The 21,152-nt window shown below is 57.1% G+C and overlaps 1 protein-coding gene and 1 long non-coding RNA gene across 2 annotated transcripts; one reads left to right on the plus strand and one right to left on the minus strand.

Moving 5' to 3' along the window:
* Positions 1-963: 963 nt before the first annotated feature.
* On the minus strand, positions 964-6,098 carry TFEB (transcription factor EB). The gene is made up of 8 exons (XM_079327460.1): positions 5,886-6,098; positions 4,657-4,908; positions 4,488-4,568; positions 3,862-3,982; positions 3,683-3,739; positions 3,316-3,391; positions 2,519-2,666; positions 964-1,532 (listed from the first exon to the last, which is right to left on the minus strand). The coding sequence occupies exons 1-8, from the start codon at positions 6,078-6,080 to the stop codon at positions 1,092-1,094; spliced, it is 1,371 nt and encodes a 456-aa protein (XP_079183586.1). The 5' UTR covers positions 6,081-6,098; the 3' UTR covers positions 964-1,091.
* An 11,166-nt stretch (positions 6,099-17,264) lies between these two features.
* On the plus strand, positions 17,265-17,554 carry LOC306812681. The gene is made up of 2 exons (XR_013776895.1): positions 17,265-17,299; positions 17,408-17,554. It is a non-coding gene; the product is annotated as an uncharacterized lncRNA (long non-coding RNA).
* Positions 17,555-21,152: the final 3,598 nt, after the last annotated feature.

Here is a 21,152-nt window from a genome sequence, read left to right on the forward strand (position 1 = left end):
GCTCCTCTCCAGGGCTGTCCCCCACCTCCAATCCCAAATCCTGGCATCTCTGTCCCCCCCTCAGGACACCCAGGTGCAGGATGGGGGGCACAGAGGGACCCCCAGCCCCACAGGGACAGCAGGGGGGGGACAATGGCCAAGGGCTCTCCTCTCCAGCACCCCTCCTGTCCCTTAATAACCCCAGGGAGGATTTGGATTTTCCCTGTGCTCCCCTGCCCTTCCCAGCTCCCTCCAGTTGGACTGGGAACTCAGGAGTGAGGCAGAGCCCAGCACAGAGCTGCAGAACAAACTGGAGACACTGGGAACAGGAACAACCCCCAAATTCCAAGCTGGGAGCAGCAGCTCAGGTTTGGCAGGTGGCACAAACCTTTCCCTGGTCACAGCCTGGACCTTCATGGGGCAGGATTTTCAAGAAGTATCCCCCAAAATAAGTGTAAAACCCTTTTATCCTGGCAGGAAGAGCTGGGGCTGGGTGCCACAGGGCAGAGACACTGCAGGGAGGAGCTCAGGGTCACCTGGCAGCCTTGCCCAGGGGTTTTGGGGGGGTGGGGATGACAGCAGAGGGGTGATGGAGCATCAAACCCCCCATCCCAGGAGTTCTGAGTACCTTCAACACCCACCTGAGCCAATACCCCTGATGGTGCTGTGTTAATGAGCACTAATTAACCCTCCTGTGACCACAGAGGCAGCAGGTAGGAGGAACTGGATGGACTGGGAAGCATCCAGGGGAGCTGGGGAAGACTCAGAGGGGGATGAAGGATCCCAGAGCAAGGCAGGGAGACACCAAAGTGAACACAGAGCTCACAGCATCCCCCCTCTGCCCCCGGGGGCTGCGAGGCTGCAGCCTGGGGAAGGGGGTGAGGCCAGCAGGGCTCTGCTGGAAGGCAAAGCTGTGAGATCTCAGTGCCAGGCTGTGGAATCTGCAGCCAGGCCAGGCCAGGAGGCTCCATCCCCACTCCTGGCAAAAAGAAGCTGCGAAAAACACGGTGGCAGCCGAGCCCAGCCCCTGTTGCATAGAGAAAGGTGCTCCTGGGGAGGCTGAAGGATTCAGGATGGGCTCCTCCTGCCAGCAGCGTGCTGGGGCTGCCCCATCACAGCATGTCCGTGTCCTCCATGCTGAAGCTGCTCCGGCGGCTGCTGGCCTTGGAGGCCTCGGGGGACATGGCTGAGAACAAGGGGTCAGAGGCCAGGGGCAGCATGGTGTCCTGCATCAGCATCAAGTCCAGCTCCTTCTTGGAGAGGGAGGGGAAGGAGGAGCTGTGCCCGGGCTCCAGGCTGTCGGGGAAGCCCTGGGAGCCGTCGTCGAAGCTGAGGCTGTGGGTGAAGTCCAGCTGGTGGTAGGGGGACTGGGGGGGAGGGGGCAGCGCTGGCTGTGCCTGGGATTCGGGGTCCTGGGGGGGCAGCAGAGGCTCCAGGCTCCCCTCGTCCCCGCTGGCCTCCTGCTTGACCACCTGCTGGGCCAGCTCGGCCACGTTGACGCCCGAGGGAGAGGAGGTGGGCAGCCCATGGACACGTGCCTGCATCTCCAGCTCCTGCCAAGGGGACACAGAGGGGATTTGGAGGGGCTGCGACACTCAGGGACATGGCACAGGGACAGTCAGCGAGGTGGCAGGGACTGAAAAGCTGTGTTGATGTGCCCAGCAATGTGGATTCTGTCCCCATCTGTTAAACCAGGCAGGGCAGTGCCCCTGATCTCCTGGCACATATTCTCTGCTAATGGGCCATCTTTAAACCAGCTGGGCAATCATCTTTACCTTTCCCATGACCCACCCTTCATCCAGGAGGTATCACCTGTTAATGGGCCATTGTTACAAACTGGGTGTGGCAGCGATTCTTATCTCTGTGGGAGATATCTCCTGTTAATGGGCCATTGTTACAAACTGGGTGTGGCAGTGATCTTTATCTCCTGGCACACATTATCTGCTAATGGGCCATCTTTAAACCAGCTGGGCAATCATCTTTATCCTTCCCACAGCCCATCCTCCCTCCAGGAGATATCTCCTGTTCATGGCCAGTGAGTCCCAGTGCATGACTGATAAAATTCCATCATCCCACTGGGAGATGCTCCAGCCAGGGGAGGAGCCAAGCCTTTCCTACCCAGATAAATAATGAGATTTTGTACAGCAAGTTACCTTCTTAGAGCTCAGACTAACACTAATACTGTATTCCTATTTTAATTTTCCTCGTAAAGAACTGTTATTCCTAATTCCCATATCTTTGCCTGAGAGCCCCTTCATTTCAAAATTATAATAATAATTTGGAGGGAGGGGGTTTACATTCTCCATTTCAAAGAGAGTCTTCTGCCTTTATTGGCAGACACCTGTCCTCCAAACCAGGACAGAAGCCCCCAGGGAAGATCCATGGTGGTCCTTGTGAAGCTGCAGTGAGCCTCTGACATCATGTTTGTCTCAAGGCTTTGCTCCTGGTGATTTTCCAGCCAAAATAAAAAAAGCAGGAGATGCCCTGGGCACACCCCCAGGGGTGGAGCAGAGGCAGGAGGGAGCCCAGGGAGGCTCACCTGGATACGGAGCAGCAGCTGCTTGTTGGTCATCTCCAGGCGCCTCGAGTGATTCTCCAGGTCCCGGGACCTCTGCAGGTCCTTCTGCATCCTCTTGATGTAATCCACAGACGCCTTCAGGATCGTCCCCTTGTTCCAGCGCACGTCCCTAACACCAGGATGGGAACAGATGGAGCTGGGTGCCAGTGTGGGCCACCAAAAATCTCCCAGTGCTCCCAGTGATCCCAGTGACCCCAGTGCTCCCAGGGATCCCAAAGTTCCAATGACCCCAGTGCTCCCAGTGTTCCATGACCCCAGTGCTCCCAGTGTTCCATGACCCCAGTGACCCCAGTGTTCCATGACCCCAGTGACCCCAGTGCTCCCAGTGCTCCCATGACCCCAGTGACCCCAGTGTGCCCAGTGTTCCAGTGACCCCAGTGCTCCCAGTGTTCCCATGACCCCAGTGACCCTAGTGCTCCCAGTGACCCCAGTGCTCCCAGTGTTCCCATGACCCCAATGACCCCAGTGTGCCCAGTGTTCCAGTGTCCCCAGTGACCCCAGTGCTCCCAGTGTTCCCATGACCCCAATGACCCCAGTGCTCCCAGTGTTCCCATGACCCCAATGACCCCAGTGCTCCTAGTGTTCCAATGACCCCAATGACCCCAGTGCTCCCAGTGTTCCCATGACCCCAGTGACCCCAGTGCTCCCAGTGTTCCCAGTGTTCCAATGACCCCAGTGCTCCCAGTGCTCCCAGTGACCCCAGTGCTCCCAGTGCTCCCAGTGCTCCCAGTGCTCCCTGCAGCAGCCTGGACACACACAGGTCGTTGGCTTTGGGGATCAGCATTCCCAGCTCCTTGATGCGGTCGTTGATGTTGAACCTTCGCCGCCTCTCGACTGCAAGTGAGAGCAGAGGGATGGAGGTGAGGAGGCAGCAGGAGCAGGGCAGGCTCTGTGTCCCTCCCACAGGTCCCTCATGCCCCAGGCAGACCCTCAGGAACTGGGGAGCACAGGATGAAGCTCAGGAGCCAGCCCTGCTCCATCCCTGGCCCCAGATGGACAGTGGGTGTCTCCTGCATCCCATTTTGCACCCTGAGGGTCAGCTGGGATGGGAAGGGGGACCCAGCTCAGTGAGGATGAAGTGATGGGGAAAGGCTGTGGGGTCAGGAGAGGGAGAGCTGCACTCACTCAGGTTGTGATTGTCTTTCTTCTGGCGTTCCTTGGCCAGGGCTCGGCTTTCAGCATCTGCAAGAGACTCACAGTGTCACCAGAGGGGACAAGAGCACCCCAGGCTGGCACTGGAGCCCCTGCACCCCCATGGGGACAGGGCAGCCCCATTCTGTGACTCTCTCTGGGGCCAGAGTTACCTGTGAGTTCTCTCTTCTGGGTGAGCTCGGCGGGGCAGGAGCTGCTGGTGACACCGACGAGTGACGCTGTCACCTGCGGGTCCCCACTGTAGACATTCATGTGGCTGCTGGACATGGGCAGCTGCAAGGCAGAGGGGACAGCTGGGTGAGCTCCAGGCAGGGCTGGGCACAGGGATCACACCCAGCTGGGATAGGAATTCTCCTCCCAGGTGCTTAAAGCAGCTTTCAATAGAGTAGAAAACAAAACAAAACTTCAAAGGGCTGATCCTCTCCCATGGCCAACATCTACAACAGATGAATCCCATCTGGGCAGGGTGAATCCCATGGGAGGCACAAGCTGCCCCATGGATTTGACTGGGACACGCTGGGGGAGCTCCTGGCAGGGAAACCCCTCCTGGCTCTCCCATCTCCCCACCACTGCTTCCTCCCCATGCCTCTCTGCTGACTCTTAAAAGTGTTCCAAACTGTCCTTAAAGGGGGAAAACAGCTGGAGAACTGATCCTTGTGGGTGTTGCTGTCTCCAGGGATGAGGCTGGCTTGGTACCACCATGGGGACATGGCAGAATGTCCCCTCTGTGCCACCTGCAAGCACAAGACCCGACCCCTTCCTGCCACCCCCCACTCACCGTGTTGGGCATGTGCACTTCGGGGTTCATGTAGCCCAAAACATCATCCAGCCGCATGATGTCATCGATGACCTCATCAAACTGAAATAAAAAAAAATCACAAGCTCTCGCGGGCTGTGCGCCCCTGGCAGCACCCAGCGTGTCCCCAGAGGCAGGTGACAGCTCCCACCTCGCGCTCGGGGTTGGAGCCGATGTTGAGCATGGCCATGGGGCTGTTGGGAGCGCTGTTGCCCGAGGAGGACAGCACGTGGCCGGGCCGGACGCCGGGGGACGCGGCCGGGGGCGGCTTGGGGGAGTGGCTGGCGGGGCTGACGTGGGCAGCGAACTTGTTGCCGTAGGTTTCCGACAGGTACGCCTGCACCTTCTTGTCACGAGACTTCTGCAGGTGGTAGGTGGTGGGGTTCTCCAGGTAGGACTGGACCTGTGGGGACAGAACCCATCAGGGAGCCCGTGGGCTGGGCCAGAGAGGGGCAGGGGGTGTCTTGGGGTGTAATATAGGATGTGACCAGAAATGTGGATTCTGTCACAGTGACCCTGATCTCCTGGCACATATCATCTGCTAATGGGCCATCTTTAAACCAAATGGGGCAATCATCTCTACCTTTCCCATGACCCACCCTTCATCCAGGAGGTATCACCTGTTAATGGGCCATTGTTACAAACTGGGTGTGGCAGCGATTCTTATCTCTGTGGGAGATATCTCCTGTTAATGGGCCATTGTTACAGACTGGGTGTGGCAGTGATCTTTATCTCCTGGCACATATTATCTGCTAATGGGCCATCTTTAAACCAGCTGGGGCAATCATCTTTATCTTTCCCACAGCCCATCCTCCCTCCAGGAGATATCTCCTGTTCATGGCCACTGAGTCCCAGTGCATGACTGATAAAATTCCATCATCCCACTGGGAGATGCTCCAGCCAGGGCAGGAGCCAAGCCTTTCCTACCCAGATAAAAACTGAGATTTGGAACACCAGAGCACCTTTTCCACTGGATTCCAGAGGAAAGCCAGACCTTTCCACATCATCCCTGCACCTTCAGAGGAAACTGCACCTTCTCCAGGAGCATTGCTCCAGCTGAACCACATCTGTCACTGCAGGAGGATGCAGCCACCATTGAATGGGACTGCTGCCACCACCCTGACTGACTGACGGGTGTCAGCTTGGATTCTGACTCTGGCAGAGTTTTGGGATTGTTCTTTGTAATACTGTATTTCTATTTTAATTTTTCTCGTAAAGAATCAGTATTCCTAATTCCCATATCTCTTCCTGAGAGCCCCTTTATTTCCAAATCATAATATTTTGGAAGGAGGGGGTTTACATTCTCCATTTCAAAGCGAAACTTCTGCCTTTATTAACAAACACCTGTCCCCAAACCAGGACAAGGGGACACCACGGTACCTTGAGCACCTCCCCGGGCACGGGCGGTGGGGACTGGAAGTGGACGGGGGTGTTGATGGCGGGGCTGGAGGCCACGGGCATGCGCTGCTGCTGCATGTAGCTCATCATCATCTGCTGCTGCACCCGCTCCCGCTCCGCTTCCTGCTGCGCCTGCTGCTTCATCAGCTCCATCCGCAGCCCGATGCGCGACGCCATGCTGGCACACGGGGCACCCTGGCAGCAAAACACGGCAGGTCAGCCTTGGACAGAGGGGAAACTGAGGCACACAGAGTCCCAGAGCAGCCATGCTGCTTTGTGACTGATCCAGGGCTGGTGGATGTCGCAGAGCTGCTCCCATCGCCCAGCCTGGCTGTGAGACCCTCCCTCAGCTCCCTCCTTATAGAAAACAGCGGTGAAAAAGTCAAAATCGACGCCAGGAACTCCAGAAAAGGGGAACTGCTGAGGATGAGGATGGAGAAGAGCAAGGAGAGGGGTGAAATGAGAGTCTGGCAGGAAGGGAACCCAGCACCACGCACTCACCCAGGAGCCACTTCCCAACCACCGCAGCGCCGGCAGCACCCAGAGCGAAAGGGAAAGAGAAAGCGAGGAAGAGCAGCAGGAAGAAAAGGCCGGCGGGTGCCAGGAGCCGGGGGAAGGTGGAACCCCCCGGGCCGGCCCTGCCCGAGCCCGGCTCCCCGAACAAGGCCAGCTCTGTGCGGGGCCCGCACGCGAGCGCGGGCACGGGGGGGACCCAGCGGCCCCAGCCCGGCACAGAGCTGCCCTTGTTCCCCCGGACAAAGGGGACGCAGGGTGGAGGGTGCCGGGGCTTCCCGCGGGGTGCCCGAGCGCAGCATCGCGGGGAGGCAAAGGGAAAAGGAAGGAGGGGAAAAGCAAAAAAAAAATCTGGAGGGTTTTGGTGTTGAAATGCAAGTGTAGAGGAGGAGAGCCGGTGCCACGCGCTGCCCGGAGGGGAAATTAAATCAAGGCAGCGCGCACGGCAGCGGCGATTACACAGCTCAAGAGCGGCTATTGAGCGGCCGGGGCGGAGGGAATTAATTAGCCAGGGTGGCCTGGCCCGAGGGGGATGGGAGCCCGGAGATGGGGACAGCGATCCACCGGAGTTTTGTTAAAGGGGATGTGTGAACAGCCTTGGAGGGGGGATTGGGATGAGGAACGGCAGAACCCTGGAAAAGACCCCAGTGAGAGGATGGAACAAGGCTGAATTAAGGGGGAAACCCAAAGCTGATGCTCACAGGGGATGTAGAACCCCAAAGCAAGGCTGAATTCAGGGGGAAACCCAAGCTGATGCTCACAGAGGATGTAGAACCCCAAAGCAAGTCTGAATTAAAGGGGAAACCCAAAGCTGATGCTCACAGGGGAAGCAGAACCCCAAAGCAAGGCTGAATTCAGGGGGAAATCCAAAGCTGATGCTCACAGGGGATGTAGAACCCCAAAGCAAGTCTGAATTAAAGGGGAAACCCAAAGCTGATGCTCACAGGGGATGTAGAACCCCAAAGTAAGGCTGAATTCAGGGGGAAACCCAAAGCTGATGCTCACAGGGGATGAACAACCCCCAAACATGAAGGGAAGGGTGAGAGGCTTTTCTCAGGAAGGGCTGGCACCTGTGGGTGTCACAGCAAAGCCACCCACAGCCCAGCACCCACCGAGCCCTGCTGGCCCATTGCCACCACCCAGCCTGGCTGCAGGACCCCCATGAGAGAAAATGGGGGTGGGAGAGTCAAAACTTCCTGAGAGGAGCTGCAGAAGATGAGGATGAGGATGAGGATGGGGAAGGGTGGCCAGGGCTTGGCTTGGTGAGGAGAGAGGGGGGGAAATTAGGTCAGGTTTAAAATAGCCCCTTTGGTTCTGCTTGGCTTCTCCCCCACCCCCCAAAACGCTGAGCAGCTTCTGCTTTCACTCTGAGTCACGCTGGCAGGATGGGGACAGCATGGGGACAGCATGGGGACAGGGGGCCCAGTCCCACCCTGGGGACACACCCCACCCTCCCCTGATCCCCAGGGACAGCCATGGAATGGCTGGAATATATAATATGGAATGGCAGCTCCATCCTGTTATTCCTGCAAGGGCAGCCAGTGCTTCTCCCACTGAGCCAGAACCATCCCAGCACCAGTGGGAGCCCCAGACTGGTCCCTACTGGGAGAACCCAACCCTGGAGGCTGCAACACCCACAGGAATCAGTTCTCCAGCTTGGGAAAAATCAGGAGAGGTTTGCCAGGCTGATCCTGGTGAACAGGGAGGCACAACAGTGGTGGGAGGGCTGAAGTTTGGGAAGGGGATGGAAGGGGTGGAAAAATCAGATTTCCCTGATTTTGAGGGTTGATTTTCTGTGTCTCCAAGCCCAGCTCTGCTTTCCCTGAGCAGAGGAGCACAGCCAGGGAATGCATCTCCCCCCAAAGAGCCCTGCTGCTGCTCCCAGCACGGTTATTTCTGGGTGTTCCTGGCCCTGCCTGGCTTTCCCTCTGCGGGTGTTATTTCAGCAAGAACCCAACGTCCCGGGATGGCACTTGGGGGTGGCTCCAGAGCTGTCCCCACCCTCCCTGAGCTCCCCCAGGGTTCCACACAAGGCTGAGCTGTCCCTCTGTCCCTCAGCCCCGCGGTGACAGCCGCTGGTGACACGGGGGTGGCTGCTCAGCAACGTGCTGGAGGGACATCGGGTGCTGCCCCGCAACCAGCTGGTGACAGAGGTGACACAGCCACTGCCCCTGCTGGCACCCAGAGCCACCTGAAGGGACACGACACCTGGGACAGCCACAGCAGTGTCCCCAGGCTCAGGTGTGGGGGAGAAATCCAAGCAGCTGGAAGGTTTTCCAGATTTAGCCCCTGGGGTTGAGTTACCATCCCAGGGGAGGTGGCACTGAGTGCTGCCAGGCACGGTCACAGAGTGGCCATGGCACCCCTGTCACTCCCTGCCGAGCTGAGAACCCCCAGAATCACTGCACCAGCCCCCACTTCCCTCCTGTGTTTCATTTTCTGGTCGATTGTGGCAGTTTATGAACGGAAAAATCAATCAGCAGCTCCAGGAAAGGAGGGGGGGACCTCCCTCCCAGGGACTGTGCAGCCACCCCAAACCCTGCAGAGACCCCCAGGGAAAGGAGGGGGGACAGGGCAGGGACTGTGCACCCACCCAAAATCTCACAGGGATCCCCAGGGAAAGGAGGGGGGACAGGGCAGGGATTGTGCACCCACCCAAAATCTCACAGGGACCCCCAGGGAATGGAGGGGGGACAGGGCAGGGACTGTGCACCCACCCAAAATCCCACACTGGTCTGGGAACTGAGGGGCAGCCCAAGGGAAAAGGAGAAGAAAGAAGTGAAAACAGGCTCAGTGCTCACCACCAGCCAGCCCAGCCTTCCCTTCCTTCCTTCCTTCCTTGTTTTTCATTTTCAACCACCAGGGGTGGGGAGGGAGCACAGGGGACCCCAGCCCAGGCAGGCACAGCTGGCTCCAGGCAGCCCCAAAAACAGGGTTGGCACTGATGTCACCGAGCTGTCACCTCACCCCACACCCACAAAGCCACCCCATGTGTGCCCCAGCCTGGGGATGGGCTCTGCTGTCACTGGGACAGGGGACAATGAGGCTGGGTGCAGAACAGAGGGTTTGGGGGACCCTGAAGGTGCCAGCAGGGTCACAGAGGGTTTGGGGGACCCTGCAGGTGCCACCAGGTCACAGCTCTCCCTCCCTCCAGGCCAGACCCATGTTCCTCATTTTCAGCAGCCACGTGGGGTGCAGGGGATGGGGGGAAGTTGCAAAAAAAAAAAAAAAAAAAAAAAAAAAAGAACAAAAAACCCTCCAAACCTGCTTGTTTTTGTCACTGCAGCACAGGAGTGAGCAGCAGGGCTGAGAAAAAGTGTGGAAAAATTGATGCAGGAGACAGGGCTGGGTGTGTCCCCTGGGGGCTGCAGGGACACCTCTGTAAATGCACAGAGGCAAAAGCTGTCCCTGGTGTCCCTTGTCCCTGCAGGGATGTGGCACACAGGGATCCCTCACCCCCTGAGGGCCCAGAGTGGGGGCAGAGCCACTTCCAGAAAAAGTGGAAAAGACAAATTTTAGGGAGATGACAAGAAAGATGGAGAGAGAAAAGGGCCTGGAGTGGCCAGGTTGTTCTGGCTGCAGACTGCCAGGGGTAGATGGATATTGGGATGGAATTGTTCCCTGTCAGGGTGTGGGAGCAGGGATGGAATTCCCAGAGATGCCTGAAGAGCCCAAGGCCAGGCTGGGCACTGGGACAGCAGGAAGGTGTCCCTGCCATGGGATGAGCTTTAAGGTCACAGCCACTCTGTGGTGACACAGCTCAGTGTCCCTCCAGCTGCTCCCCAAGGTGGCAATGCCATCCCAGCTGTGACAGTGCTGGGACACCCCAAGGCTGCTCTGCACCACTCCCTGTGCTCCCTCCAGGCCAGCACTGCAGCTGGACCCTGCCAGGTGCCCTTGGGCCACTCACACACCACGGGGAGGATTTATGCCCTGCCAGGGCTGTCAGAATCCTTCATTTCCCACGGAATGCCTGGGGTGGGCAGCTCCAGGAGGGATCTGCAGGGACCTTTCCTTTCCCTGGGATGAGGATGGGTGGGAAAAAAGGAGGATAATCCTCTCCCAACCCCACAGAGCGGTAGCATCCTCCCCATCACCCACCCAGGAGTGTGTGGGAGTGTGTGGGTCAGAGATCCTGGGATCCCTGGGAACCATCCCAGCCCATCCAGAACCTCCTTCCCACCCAGGAGTGGGGCAGAGATCCTGGGAACCATCCCAGCCCCATCCAGGGGCTCCTTCCCACCCAGGAGTGGGGCAGAGATCCTGGGAACCATCCCAGCCCCATCCAGGGGTTCCTTTCCACCCAGGAGTTGTTTGGGGCAGAATTCTTGGGATCCCTGTGAGCCATTCTAGTCCCATCCAGAGTCTCTTTCCCACCCAGGACTGAGACAGAATTCAGAACCATCCCAGCCCCATCCAGAGGCTCCCCATCATCCAGGACTGGGACAGAATTCCTGTGAGCCATCCCTGCCCCATCCAGAGGCTTTTTCCCTCCCAGGACTGGGGCAGAATTCAGAACCATCCCAGCCCATCCAGAGGCTCCTTCCCACCCAGGAGTGTGTGGGTTAGAGATCCTGGAATCTCTGGGAACCATCCCAGCCCCATCCAGGGGCTCCTTCCATCCAGGAATGGAGCAGAATTCAGAACCATCCCAGCCCATCCAGAACCTTTTTCCCACCCAGGAGTGAATCAGAGATCCTGGAACCTCTGGGAACCATCCCAGCCCCATCCAGAGATCCCTTTCCACCCAGGACTGGGACAGAATTCAGAACCATCCCATCCCATTCAGAACCTCCTTCCCACCCAGGAATGGAGCAGAATTCAGAACCATCCCAGCCCATCCAGAACCTCCTTCCCACCCAGAACTGGGACAGAATTCAGAACCATCCCAGCCTATCCAGAGGCTCCTTCCCCACAGCCTGAGAGGCATTAGGAGCACAGGAGGGGCTTGGCAGAGCCAGGCTGGGGTCAGTTGACAGCCCAGAGGGACTGAGTCACCAGCACTGTTTTTAGCCCCGGCATCTCAGCAACGTGCAGCAGGACTGTTAACAGGAGCTGGGTCAGAGGCCAAATGTTTTCCCTGCCCTGTGTTAAACACCAAGCCTGGAAAAGGCTGAGGGAAAAAAAAAAAAACCATTTCCAGGGCTGGCCCCAAACAGCCAGGTAAGCCTGGCTCACCCAGGAGGGGTCAGGGAGTTGTTGGAGGGAGAAGCATCAGGGTCTGATGGCACACAGTGTGTCCTTTGTCACTGGGTTTATAGGGGTCATAAAAACCCCCTTGGTAATGCCAGGAGGCGTGGCAGACATTAAGGGGTTAATAATATACACACTGTCTTGCTCAGGTGTCTCTCCAGCCCAAAAATCCTCTTTTTCACCCCCAAAACAGCCACCCAGCTGAGGGATGGCTGCCAAAAATCACAGCAAGGGGAAGGTTTGGGTGCAGGGTGATACAGGGAGACCCCTGGAACTTCCCAATTTTAGAGCCAGACCCTCCAAAACTGGGCAGGAGCTGCAAAACCCTGATTGAAACATCACTGTCCGACTGCCCGGGCTGGGAATTCACAGCCCCTGCCCCCTCCACAGCAATTAAAAATAAAAGTGTGAACAGGCAGGAGGATGGGCTGAGCCACCACCCCATCAATCAGGACACACCGCGGTGACCTTGGAGGGGACAGGCAGGATCCAGGTCCTGCTCCACATCCCGGGAAAGGAGAAGAGCAGCCCCCAAGGAAAAGCCCGGCTCGGGGTCACCGCGGGAGATTTGGGTGTTGGATTTTTGGAATAGCCGCATAAATGAGCAATCGGGGGAACCGGCACATCCCGATCCCAGCTGGGATCCGGGCGGACAGACACTGCTCCAGGGGCTGGTACTGCACTGCCAGCCGCTCCAAAATCCTAGAAAGCATCCCAGAAACCGGGGAGAAACCGGCCCAGAAAGTGGGGAGAAACCAGCCCAGAAACTGGGGAAAAGAATCCGAGAAAGGGGAGAAAGCATCACAGAAAATGGGAAAAAGAATCCAAGAAAGGGGGGAGAAACCAGCCCAGAAAATGGGGAGAAACCAGCCCAGAAAGTGGGAAAATGAATCCGAGAAAGTGGGGAGAAAGAATCCCAGAAGATGGGAAAAAGGATCCAAGAAACTGGGGAGAAACCAGCCCAGAAAATGGGGAGAAACCAGCCCAGAAAATGGGGAAAAGAATCTGAGAAAATGGGGAGAAACCAGCCCAGAAAGTGGGGAGAAAGCAGCCCAGAAAGTGGGGAGAAAGCAGCTCAGAATATGGGAAAAAGATCCGAGAAAGTGGGGAAAAACCAGACCAGAAAATGGGGAGAAAACAACCCAGAAAGTGGGGAGAAAGCATCTCAGAAATTGGGGAGAAAGCATCCCAGAAAATGGGGAGAAAAAAAAAAAAATCTCAGAAACTGGGGAGAAAACATCTCCAAAAGTAAGAAGAAATAATCTCAAAAAGTGGGAAGAAAGCATCCCAGAAAGTGGGGAGAAAACGTCTAAGAAATTGGGGAGAAAGCATCTCAGAAAGGGGGGATAAAGAATCCCAGAAAGTGGGAAAAAGAATCCTAGAAAGTGGAGAAAAAACAGAAAGGAGGAGAAACCAGCCCAGAAATGGGGGAGAAAACATCTCAGAAAGTGGAGAGGAACCATCCCAGAAAGGGGAAAAAGAATCCTAGGAAGTGGGGAGAAAACACCCCAGAAAGGGGGGGAAAGCACCCCAGAAATGGGGGAGAAAACATCTCAGAAAGTGGGGAGGAACCATCCCAGAAAGGGAGGACAAACCATGCCAGAAAATGGCTTTTTTTTTGGCAAACCCAGCCCCGGCTCTCCTGGATCCCCAAGCTGACGGTGCCACCAGCACGAGGTGACAGCGGCCACCCTGTGTCCCCTCCCAGCGCCACGTCCCTCCCTCCGTGCGAGCCCCGTGCTGCTGAAGGAGCTGATATTTATAAATACACCGTGTCCAGCCCCCAGAGCCGGCCCGGTGCAGGCAGAGCTGGTGGAACCAGCACCGGCAAACGCAGCAATAACCAAATTGGGGACACCCCCGTGCCCTGCCCTCCCACCCAGCCCTGTGCCCTCTTACCCGCTCTGGCAGAGGGTTGTGCGAGCTCTGCCCTCCCTCCTGCCAGCCTCAGCCCGGCTCTTTCCTGCTCCCTGAAGGTCAAACTGGTCCCTGGGAGCCCCCGCTGCCAGCCCAGCCCCTGGCACAGTGCCACCTCTCCTGGGCACGTTGTGCTACAGGAACCCTGAGGGGGTTTTTTTTAATTTTTTTTTCCCACCAGGTTGGGATTTTTCCTTTGCTCACCCCATTTATTCCCCCCCCAAAATGCTCAGCCAAGCTGCCCTCCCCGCCTTGGCACACCTGTGTGTGCCAGGTGATGCAGCCCCCTCCTCATTTTCTCCAGAATATTCCCACCCTTGTGTGGCTGCCCCAAAATCCTGAGGGCACAGCCTGGGCAGGAGCCAGAGCTGCTGCCCTCGCTTGTCCCTGAGGCTCCAAGAAGTTTCAGGTTTATCCGGAATTTGCACCCATTTAACCAAAGGAGGCAGAGCTCAGGGTGTGGGGAGTTTGTTTGGAGCCAAAAGCGCCCCGAGGAAAGGTGACAAAACCCCCGGGGGCGATTCCTAGAAGAGGCTTTAAAGGGAAGGTGGCACAACCTGTAGGGACCGTGGGGCACTGGGAGACCTTGAACCCAGCCAGAAATCTGCAGTCATGCCACGGTGCCCATCCCAATGCTCTGCTCTGGCTCTGCAGCACACACCTCCCCAAAAACACCCCCAGAACCGCCCAGAGGGAGCATCCCACATTCCCGGCTTTCTCAGCCTCCTGGGAAGGTGAGGAGCAGCACCCAGAGCTCATCCTGGAGCACAGGACTCCTGCTCTCCTGAATTCCATGCCAGGGAATTGAATCCACATGGAAAACCTGCTCCAAGCACCCGGAGGAGAGACACGAACTTGGAATGGGATAGGGAAGAACCATCAGGGCTCTTCTTGGATTTGCCAGTGAGAGAAAAAACAGATGAGCACATAATCCTTGTGTGATCAGGGAGAGATCACCCCTTCCACCCTCCCAAACATCACAGCACGGGTGACAATGACCAGGGAACCACCGGGGTCACACAGCTTGGAAAAGCTCCTGGAGGTGGTGCCACCACCAGAAGGGAGGTGACAGCACACCTGGCACCCCTGAGCACCCTCTGCTCCTTTACGGGGTGTCAAACACCCAGTGCTGGCTCCTGGGATCCTCCTGGGATCCCTCACAGCAAAGAGGGGAAGTTTTCCTGGGACAGGCACCAGCAGCACTGATGCTGCTGCCACAGGGACGTGAGGTGGCACTGCCACAGGGATATGTGGTGGCACTGCCATAGCAATGTGTGGTGGCACTGCCACAGGGATGTGTGGTGACACTGCCACAGGGATGTGAGGTGGCACTGCCATAGCAATGTGTGGTGACACTGCCACAGGGACGTGAGGTGGCACTGCCATAGCAATGTGTGGTGGCACTGCCACAGGGATGTGTGGTGGCACTGCCATAGCAATGTGTGGTGGCACTGCCACAGGGATATGTGGTGACACTGCCACAGGGATGTGAGGTGGCAGCTTCTGCTGCCTGCCTGTGGCTGTGGGGAGGGGATTGCTTTGGGAACTTTGCTGGAATTGGGTTTTTTCCCCCCCAGAATGATAGGATTGCCCCATCCCAACAGGAATTTGCAGTTCCAGTAGAAAATCAGAGGGTTTTTTTCCAACATCCAATTTCCCAAAACTTCTGCTGTCTGCCTGTGGGGAGGGAATTGCTTTGGGAACTTTGCTGGAATTGGGTTTTTTCCTCCCAGACTGATAGGATTTCCCCATCCCAACAGAAATCAGAGTTTCTTTCCCATATCCCATCTCTTGGAGTTACTGCTGCCTGCCTGTGGCCGTGGGGAGGGAATTGCTTTGGGGGGGGACATGTGGTGACAGTGCCACAGGGACGTGTGGTGGCACTGCCCCACGCCCAGGACACCACTGCTTCCCCCTGGACACTTCCTCTTTGCTGGGGATATGGGATAACCCCACACAGGGCAGTTACAAAACAGCCAATCCAGCTTGAGGTGCCCTCTAAAACCACCCCAAAAAATTCCAGATGGGAGTTTTTGTCCCTACAGAGGGGACAGGGATGTGGCAGCTCCATCCTTGCAACCCAGGGGTGAGATCCCATCACTCAGCTCCCCATTCCAGCGCTCCACAAACTGGGAGGAGCCAGAGGATGTTTTTACCATCAGCACTGTGGATTTTTGGAGGGGGACACCCTTCCCCAGCCCCATTTCCCTGTTTGTTGTGCTGCTCGACCCACCCCACCCTTCACCCTGGGAATGTCCCCCCTGCTCTGGTGACAACCCACATCATCCCAGGGGGCTCTTCCAGGAAAACAGGGAACCCAGGGCAGGGCAGGGGGGACCAGGAACACACACGTGCCGCACACTCAGCGCTGTGAAGCGTGGAAAAAGCAATAAAATCCCTGGCTGGAATGGCAGCTCCATCCCAAACACCCGGATGCTGGATGGCCCCGCTGCAGCCAGCTCCACCCCGGAGCAGTTTCCTCCCGATAAGGGCGGGCATCCCTCGGAAAACATCCTCGGAAAACACGCGGGGCCAGCATCCCTCGGGAGGAGAGCCCAGAATCACTCAGCATCCCTCCAAAAAAAAACACCGGGCTCCCCTCCACGTGCTGCCCTGACCCACCACCACCACTATCCTCACCCCAAAATGGGTGATCCCCAATTCCAGCCACCCCAATCCCAAATTCCCAGCGCTCTCCCGGTACGGTTTCCCACCTCCTGCAGCAGGTGAGCGAGAGCAGGCTGGGAGAAACCAGCTCCATTCCCAGCTCGGGCCGGAGCAGCCGTGCATGAAGCCAGGCAAACATGGCAGGGAAGTACAGAGAAAGGGGGGGGAAAGAAAAAATAACCCCCCCAAAGGTTCCCTTCGCTGCCGGCCGGACTCTGTTATATAAAAAACACCAACTCCCCCCGTGCCCCAAGGGCTGGGAACACGCCGGGATTCCTGGAAACGCGCCCTGCTTTCCCCGGACTCGCACCGGCTTATTTATTTATCTTACAACAGCACAATAACCAACAGATTTTCTTCGTGTTTCTACTTTTTTTTTTTTTTCGGTGTTTTGTTGGTTTTTTTGGTTTTTTTTTAAGGAAATTTCCCCCATCATCTGACTGCCCGAAGCTCTGGGGGCTGCGTAATCCTTTCCTGCCTCGCAATTAATTCATGAATATAATTAATCGGCGGATGGAGGCTTGGGGCAACCCCTCTGTGCCCCCCCCAAAATTCCCCAAGTGTGTTCTCTTGGTGACCCCCTAAAATCCGTGCGAGGTATCCCGACTTTTCCCATCTTTTCAGACCCCAAAAGGGGTCCCACTTTGTGTCCCCCAAACCTGGGGGTGCCCGGCTGTCCTGGAGCATCCGTGCCTCAGTTTCCCCACGCGTGTTCGGGGGGGTTCCCCATGGGAAAGGCGACCCGGGCAGGTTCCCCCCGAACTGCCGGGGGTCTGGAGCGGCGGATTTTGGGAGGGGGCACCGGGATGAGCTGCTGGAGACCCCCAAAAGCCCCGCAGCACCAGGGCTGGAGCCTCCCTGGGGCCGCTGCCGGGGGCGAGGGGAGCCGTGGGGGGGGGATGTATTATTTACAGCAAAATAAGGAGAAAAAACAGCAACTACGAGTTCAGAGCGGCCCGGGATGGCGCAGGACGGAGGGGAGCACCCCAAAACCCCCACAGCACCCCACAAGGTGGGCTCCGAGCGGACCCCCCTCCCCGGGGACCCCCGGACCCCTCGTCCCTTCACTCACCCGTGGGGAACGGCGAGAACACGAAGTGGTTCGGGTGCACTCGGCCGCGCTCGGCCCGGCTCGGTTCGGCTGCTCGGCTCGGTTCGGCTCTGTTCGGCTGCGCTCGGCTCGGTTCGGCCTCACTCGCCTGCGCTCGGCCCAGCTCGGTTCGGCTCGCTTCGGCTGCGCTCGGCCTCGCTCGGCTGCGCTCGGCCCGGCTCGGTTCCTCTCCTCGGCTCACTCCAGCTCAGTTCGGCCCCGCTCGGCTCGGTTCGGCTGCGCTCGGTTCCTCTCCTCGGCTCAGTTCGGCTGCACTCGGCTCTGCTCGGTTCGGCTCGGTTCGGCTGGGCTGCTCGGCTGTTGTGGGCGCAGTCCGGCCCGGCTGGGCTCGGCTCGGCCCGGCTCGGCCCCGTGCCGAGGGAGGGCAGCAGCAGCGCCCGCCCGGCCCGGCGCGGCCCGTTCCGCTGCCCTCGCTCCGCTCCGCCGGCCCCGGGCACGCCGGGAGCTGCAGTCCGCGCCTGCCGGGACTTGTAGTCCCCGCCCGGCCACGGCTGGGGCTGGGGATTGCTGCTTTCCTTCCTTGAAATGGGGAGGTTCCTCCCCAAAAATGCTTTTTTTTTCTCCTCTAAAGTGGATATTTCCAGCTCAAAAACGGCTCGGGAGGGGAGGGATGGGGTGGGAGGTGAAGGCAGCGCTGTGTTCGGGTTGTGATCCTGTGAACCAGGAACGTGCTTTGCTTTTTATCAGGAAAACAGGGGAGCTCCTTGCACCAGGATCCTGCATCCCTTTGGACCAGGATCACAGGGGGATCCTGCAGCTCCTTGGACCAGGATCCTGCATCCCTTTGGACCAGGATCACAGGGGGATCCTGCAGCTCCTTGGACCAGGATCCTGCATCCCTTTGGACCAGGATCTCAGGGGGTTCCTGCATCCCTTTGGACCAGGATCACACGAGGATCATGGAGCTCCTTGGACCAAGATCCTGCATCCCTTTGCACCAGGATCCTGCATTCCCTTGCACCAGGATTACACGGGGATCCTGCATCCCTTTGGACTGGGATCCTGCATCTCTTTGGACTGGGATTCTGCATCCCTTTGCACCAGGATCCTGCATCCCTTTGCACCAGGATTTTACCACTCCTTGCACCAGGATCCTGCTGCTGGCTGTGGCCATGGGGGGGGAGCAATGACCTCGAGGCATGGGGGGGGGGGGGGCTTGTCCCCTCCCTACAGGACTCTCGGAGTCTGGGCTGTGCCAGGGAAGCTGTGCCAGGAGATTTGGGGTGGGATGAGTTTGGAACAGGGGGCTGCAGCAGGAGGGGGTGGTGGCCAGGACACCCCATGGCACCTCAAGCCCCAGGTGACACTGTCACCTCCCTGCCCATGGCCACAGGATGGGGTTTTATTGGCCAGGATCATCCTGCTGGCAGATTTGGGTGGAAACAGTGAATTTTTGGGGTGGCCACGTGCCACAGGAAATATCCTGCATCTCCTGAGCATCACCCACACTGGAGCTCAAGGACAGGCTCAGGACATCCCTGGGCCCCTGCACCATCCCAATCCATCTGACCCTGCATCCAGCAGCTCCTCTTGGGGCCATCCACACATCCCAAACCTCAAGCACCTCAAATCCCTCCTCCCCACCCTCCTTGGAGGCTGCAGCCATGAGTTTTACCCTTGGAGAACAAACCCAGGGTGTTTTCCTCAGCCTGAGTGTCTTTGCCTGACACTTGATTCAATCCTCATTTATTTGCAAATACACGTGGGCAAGTCCCCCTTGGGAAAAAAATCCAAGAAAAACCCCCAAGGAATCTGGAGCTGTTCACACACAGCTCCTCCTGCTCCAAACTGGTTCCTGAAGCCTCCAGCCAGGGCTCAGCCTGAAATTCTCCCACTCATCCCAGTCTCTCCAACAGGGATCTGTGCCCCATGAAAAATAATTTTAAAAAGACCCCAAATTTGTCATTGCCTCAGTCCCAAAGCTCAGGAAATGCCTGGAAACCTTGAGCAGAGTTGGATTCACAGTCATTTATTCCCAGCTCATCACCACACCCGGATCCAAGGGAGGAGAAGGTTATTCCAGGCATGGAATCCCCTTTGGATGCTGCTCAGCATCCCTAGGATGCCCACCCTGTTGTTGGCCAGGTCGAAGATGGAATAAAACTGCTGCAGGAGGAGTTTCCCGAGGATCCAGAGGGGCTGGCCACTGCCAGAGAGCACAGCCACAGTGTAAATCCCATCAATCTGGGGGAAAAAAGCTCAATTCCAGCATAGTTCCCAAAATTCCCTCCCCACGGCCACAGGCAGGCAGCAGAAACTCCAGGAAAGAGAATATTGGAAAGAAACTCTGATTTTGGAACTGCAAATTCCCGTTGGGATGGGGAAATCCCATCAATCTGGGGGGGAAAAAAAACAATTCCAGCATAGTTCCCAAAATTTTCTCCCCACGGCCACAGGCAGGCAGCAGAAGCTTTGGGAAATGGGATATTGGAAAGAAACTGTGATTTTGGAACTGCGAATTCCCGTTGGGATGGGGAAATCTCATCAATCTGGGGTAAAAAATACCCCAATTCCAGCACAGTTCCCAAAGCAATTCCCTCCCCACGGCCACGAGCAGGCAGCAGAAACTCCAAGAAATGGGGTTTTGATAAAAAAAACCCCTCTGATTTTCTATAGGAACTGCAAATTCCCGTTGGGATGGGGAAATCCCACGTACCTGCAGGACACAGAGGGAGGCAGCAGTAACCAAACCCCTCATCACCTGATACCCAGACCAAATATGGGACATCTGATAAAACGCTGTCGTTATCACCGAATTAAAGGATTTTTTTCTCCCGACTTCAACCCCAGCTCCAACTTTCGGGAAAACAAAGCCAAAACCACACACACCTTTTCCAGGAAGGGGGAATTCCTGCTGCTGATCTTCTGGGAATGGGCAGGAGCAGCGGCGTTTCAGACCTGCTGGCTGCTGCCAGCCAAGTTTTTGGGCATGGAATGATGCGGGGAATTCTCAGAGGATCGGGAAACCAAACCTCCCCCTTCCCCCCCAAATTTTCTTTGTTCTTCCATCGTATCCTGATGGGTCCGGGCAAAAGGGGCAGCAAAGATCAGCAGGGATCAGGGCAACTTTTGCTTGTCACCTCCTGCCACCATCACCGTGTTTCCAGCAGAAAATTCCCATTTTAGAGGGAAAAGGAGGAGGAGGAGGGATGCCCTTCCTTGCTAAATCTCCGTCTCAGCGCGCTTAGCCTGTGTCAATATTTTGACACAAAGCTCGGGACACTTTGTGTCCTTCCCCCGGGAAGTGACAGAGCCGTGAACATTTGACAAGGAGCTCCGGTGATAAAGAATTCCTAAAAAACCGCTCTGGATCCTGGCAGAGAGGGGGGTCACCCCACCTCCCCCCACCCTGGGTGCTCCCCATCCCCTGCAGCCACACCCCCCAATTCCCGATATTCCCAGTGCGGTTTTCCCAGCCCCAGTTCGGAGCTCAGGGGTCATTTGGGTGTTGTGACTCAGCGCTGGTGCCAAAGAATTTTTAAGAAACTTTGGGAAAGAGCGAGGTCACCCAAGTTCCTCCTCCCTGGGTTCTCCCAATCCCCTCCGGTCACACCCTCCAAATTCCCGATATTCCCAGGGCGGTTTTCCCACTCTGAACAGCCCCACTCTGGGATTTTGGGGTCATTTGGATGTCGTGACTCAGCTCTGGTGACAAAAGAACTTCTAAGAAACTCTGGGAAAGAGCAGGGTCACCCCTGCTCGGGGTGCTCCCATTCCCTTGAGTCACCAAATTCCTGATATTCCCAGTGAGGTTTTCCCAGTCTGAACACCCCACTCCTGGATTTTGGGGTCACTGGGCTGTCGTGACTCACCTCACAGCCTCAGATTCCCACTTGGGTAAACCACAA

Source organism: Erithacus rubecula (assembly GCF_903797595.1).
Source record: "Erithacus rubecula genome assembly, chromosome: 26".
In the NCBI taxonomy this organism is placed as follows: Eukaryota; Metazoa; Chordata; class Aves; order Passeriformes; family Muscicapidae; genus Erithacus; species Erithacus rubecula.

Coding starts and splice junctions, on each gene's coding strand:
- TFEB (XM_079327460.1), bottom strand. CDS start 6,080: ATGGCGTCGCGCATCGGGCTGCGGATGGAGCTGATGAAGCAGCAGGCG. Junction 2,667..3,315: donor ATCCCCAAAGCCAACGACCT/GTGTGTGTCCAG, acceptor TCCTGGTGTTAG/GGACGTGCGCTGGAACAAGG. Junction 1,533..2,518: donor AGCTGCTGCTCCGTATCCAG/GTGAGCCTCCCT, acceptor TCCCCTTGGCAG/GAGCTGGAGATGCAGGCACG.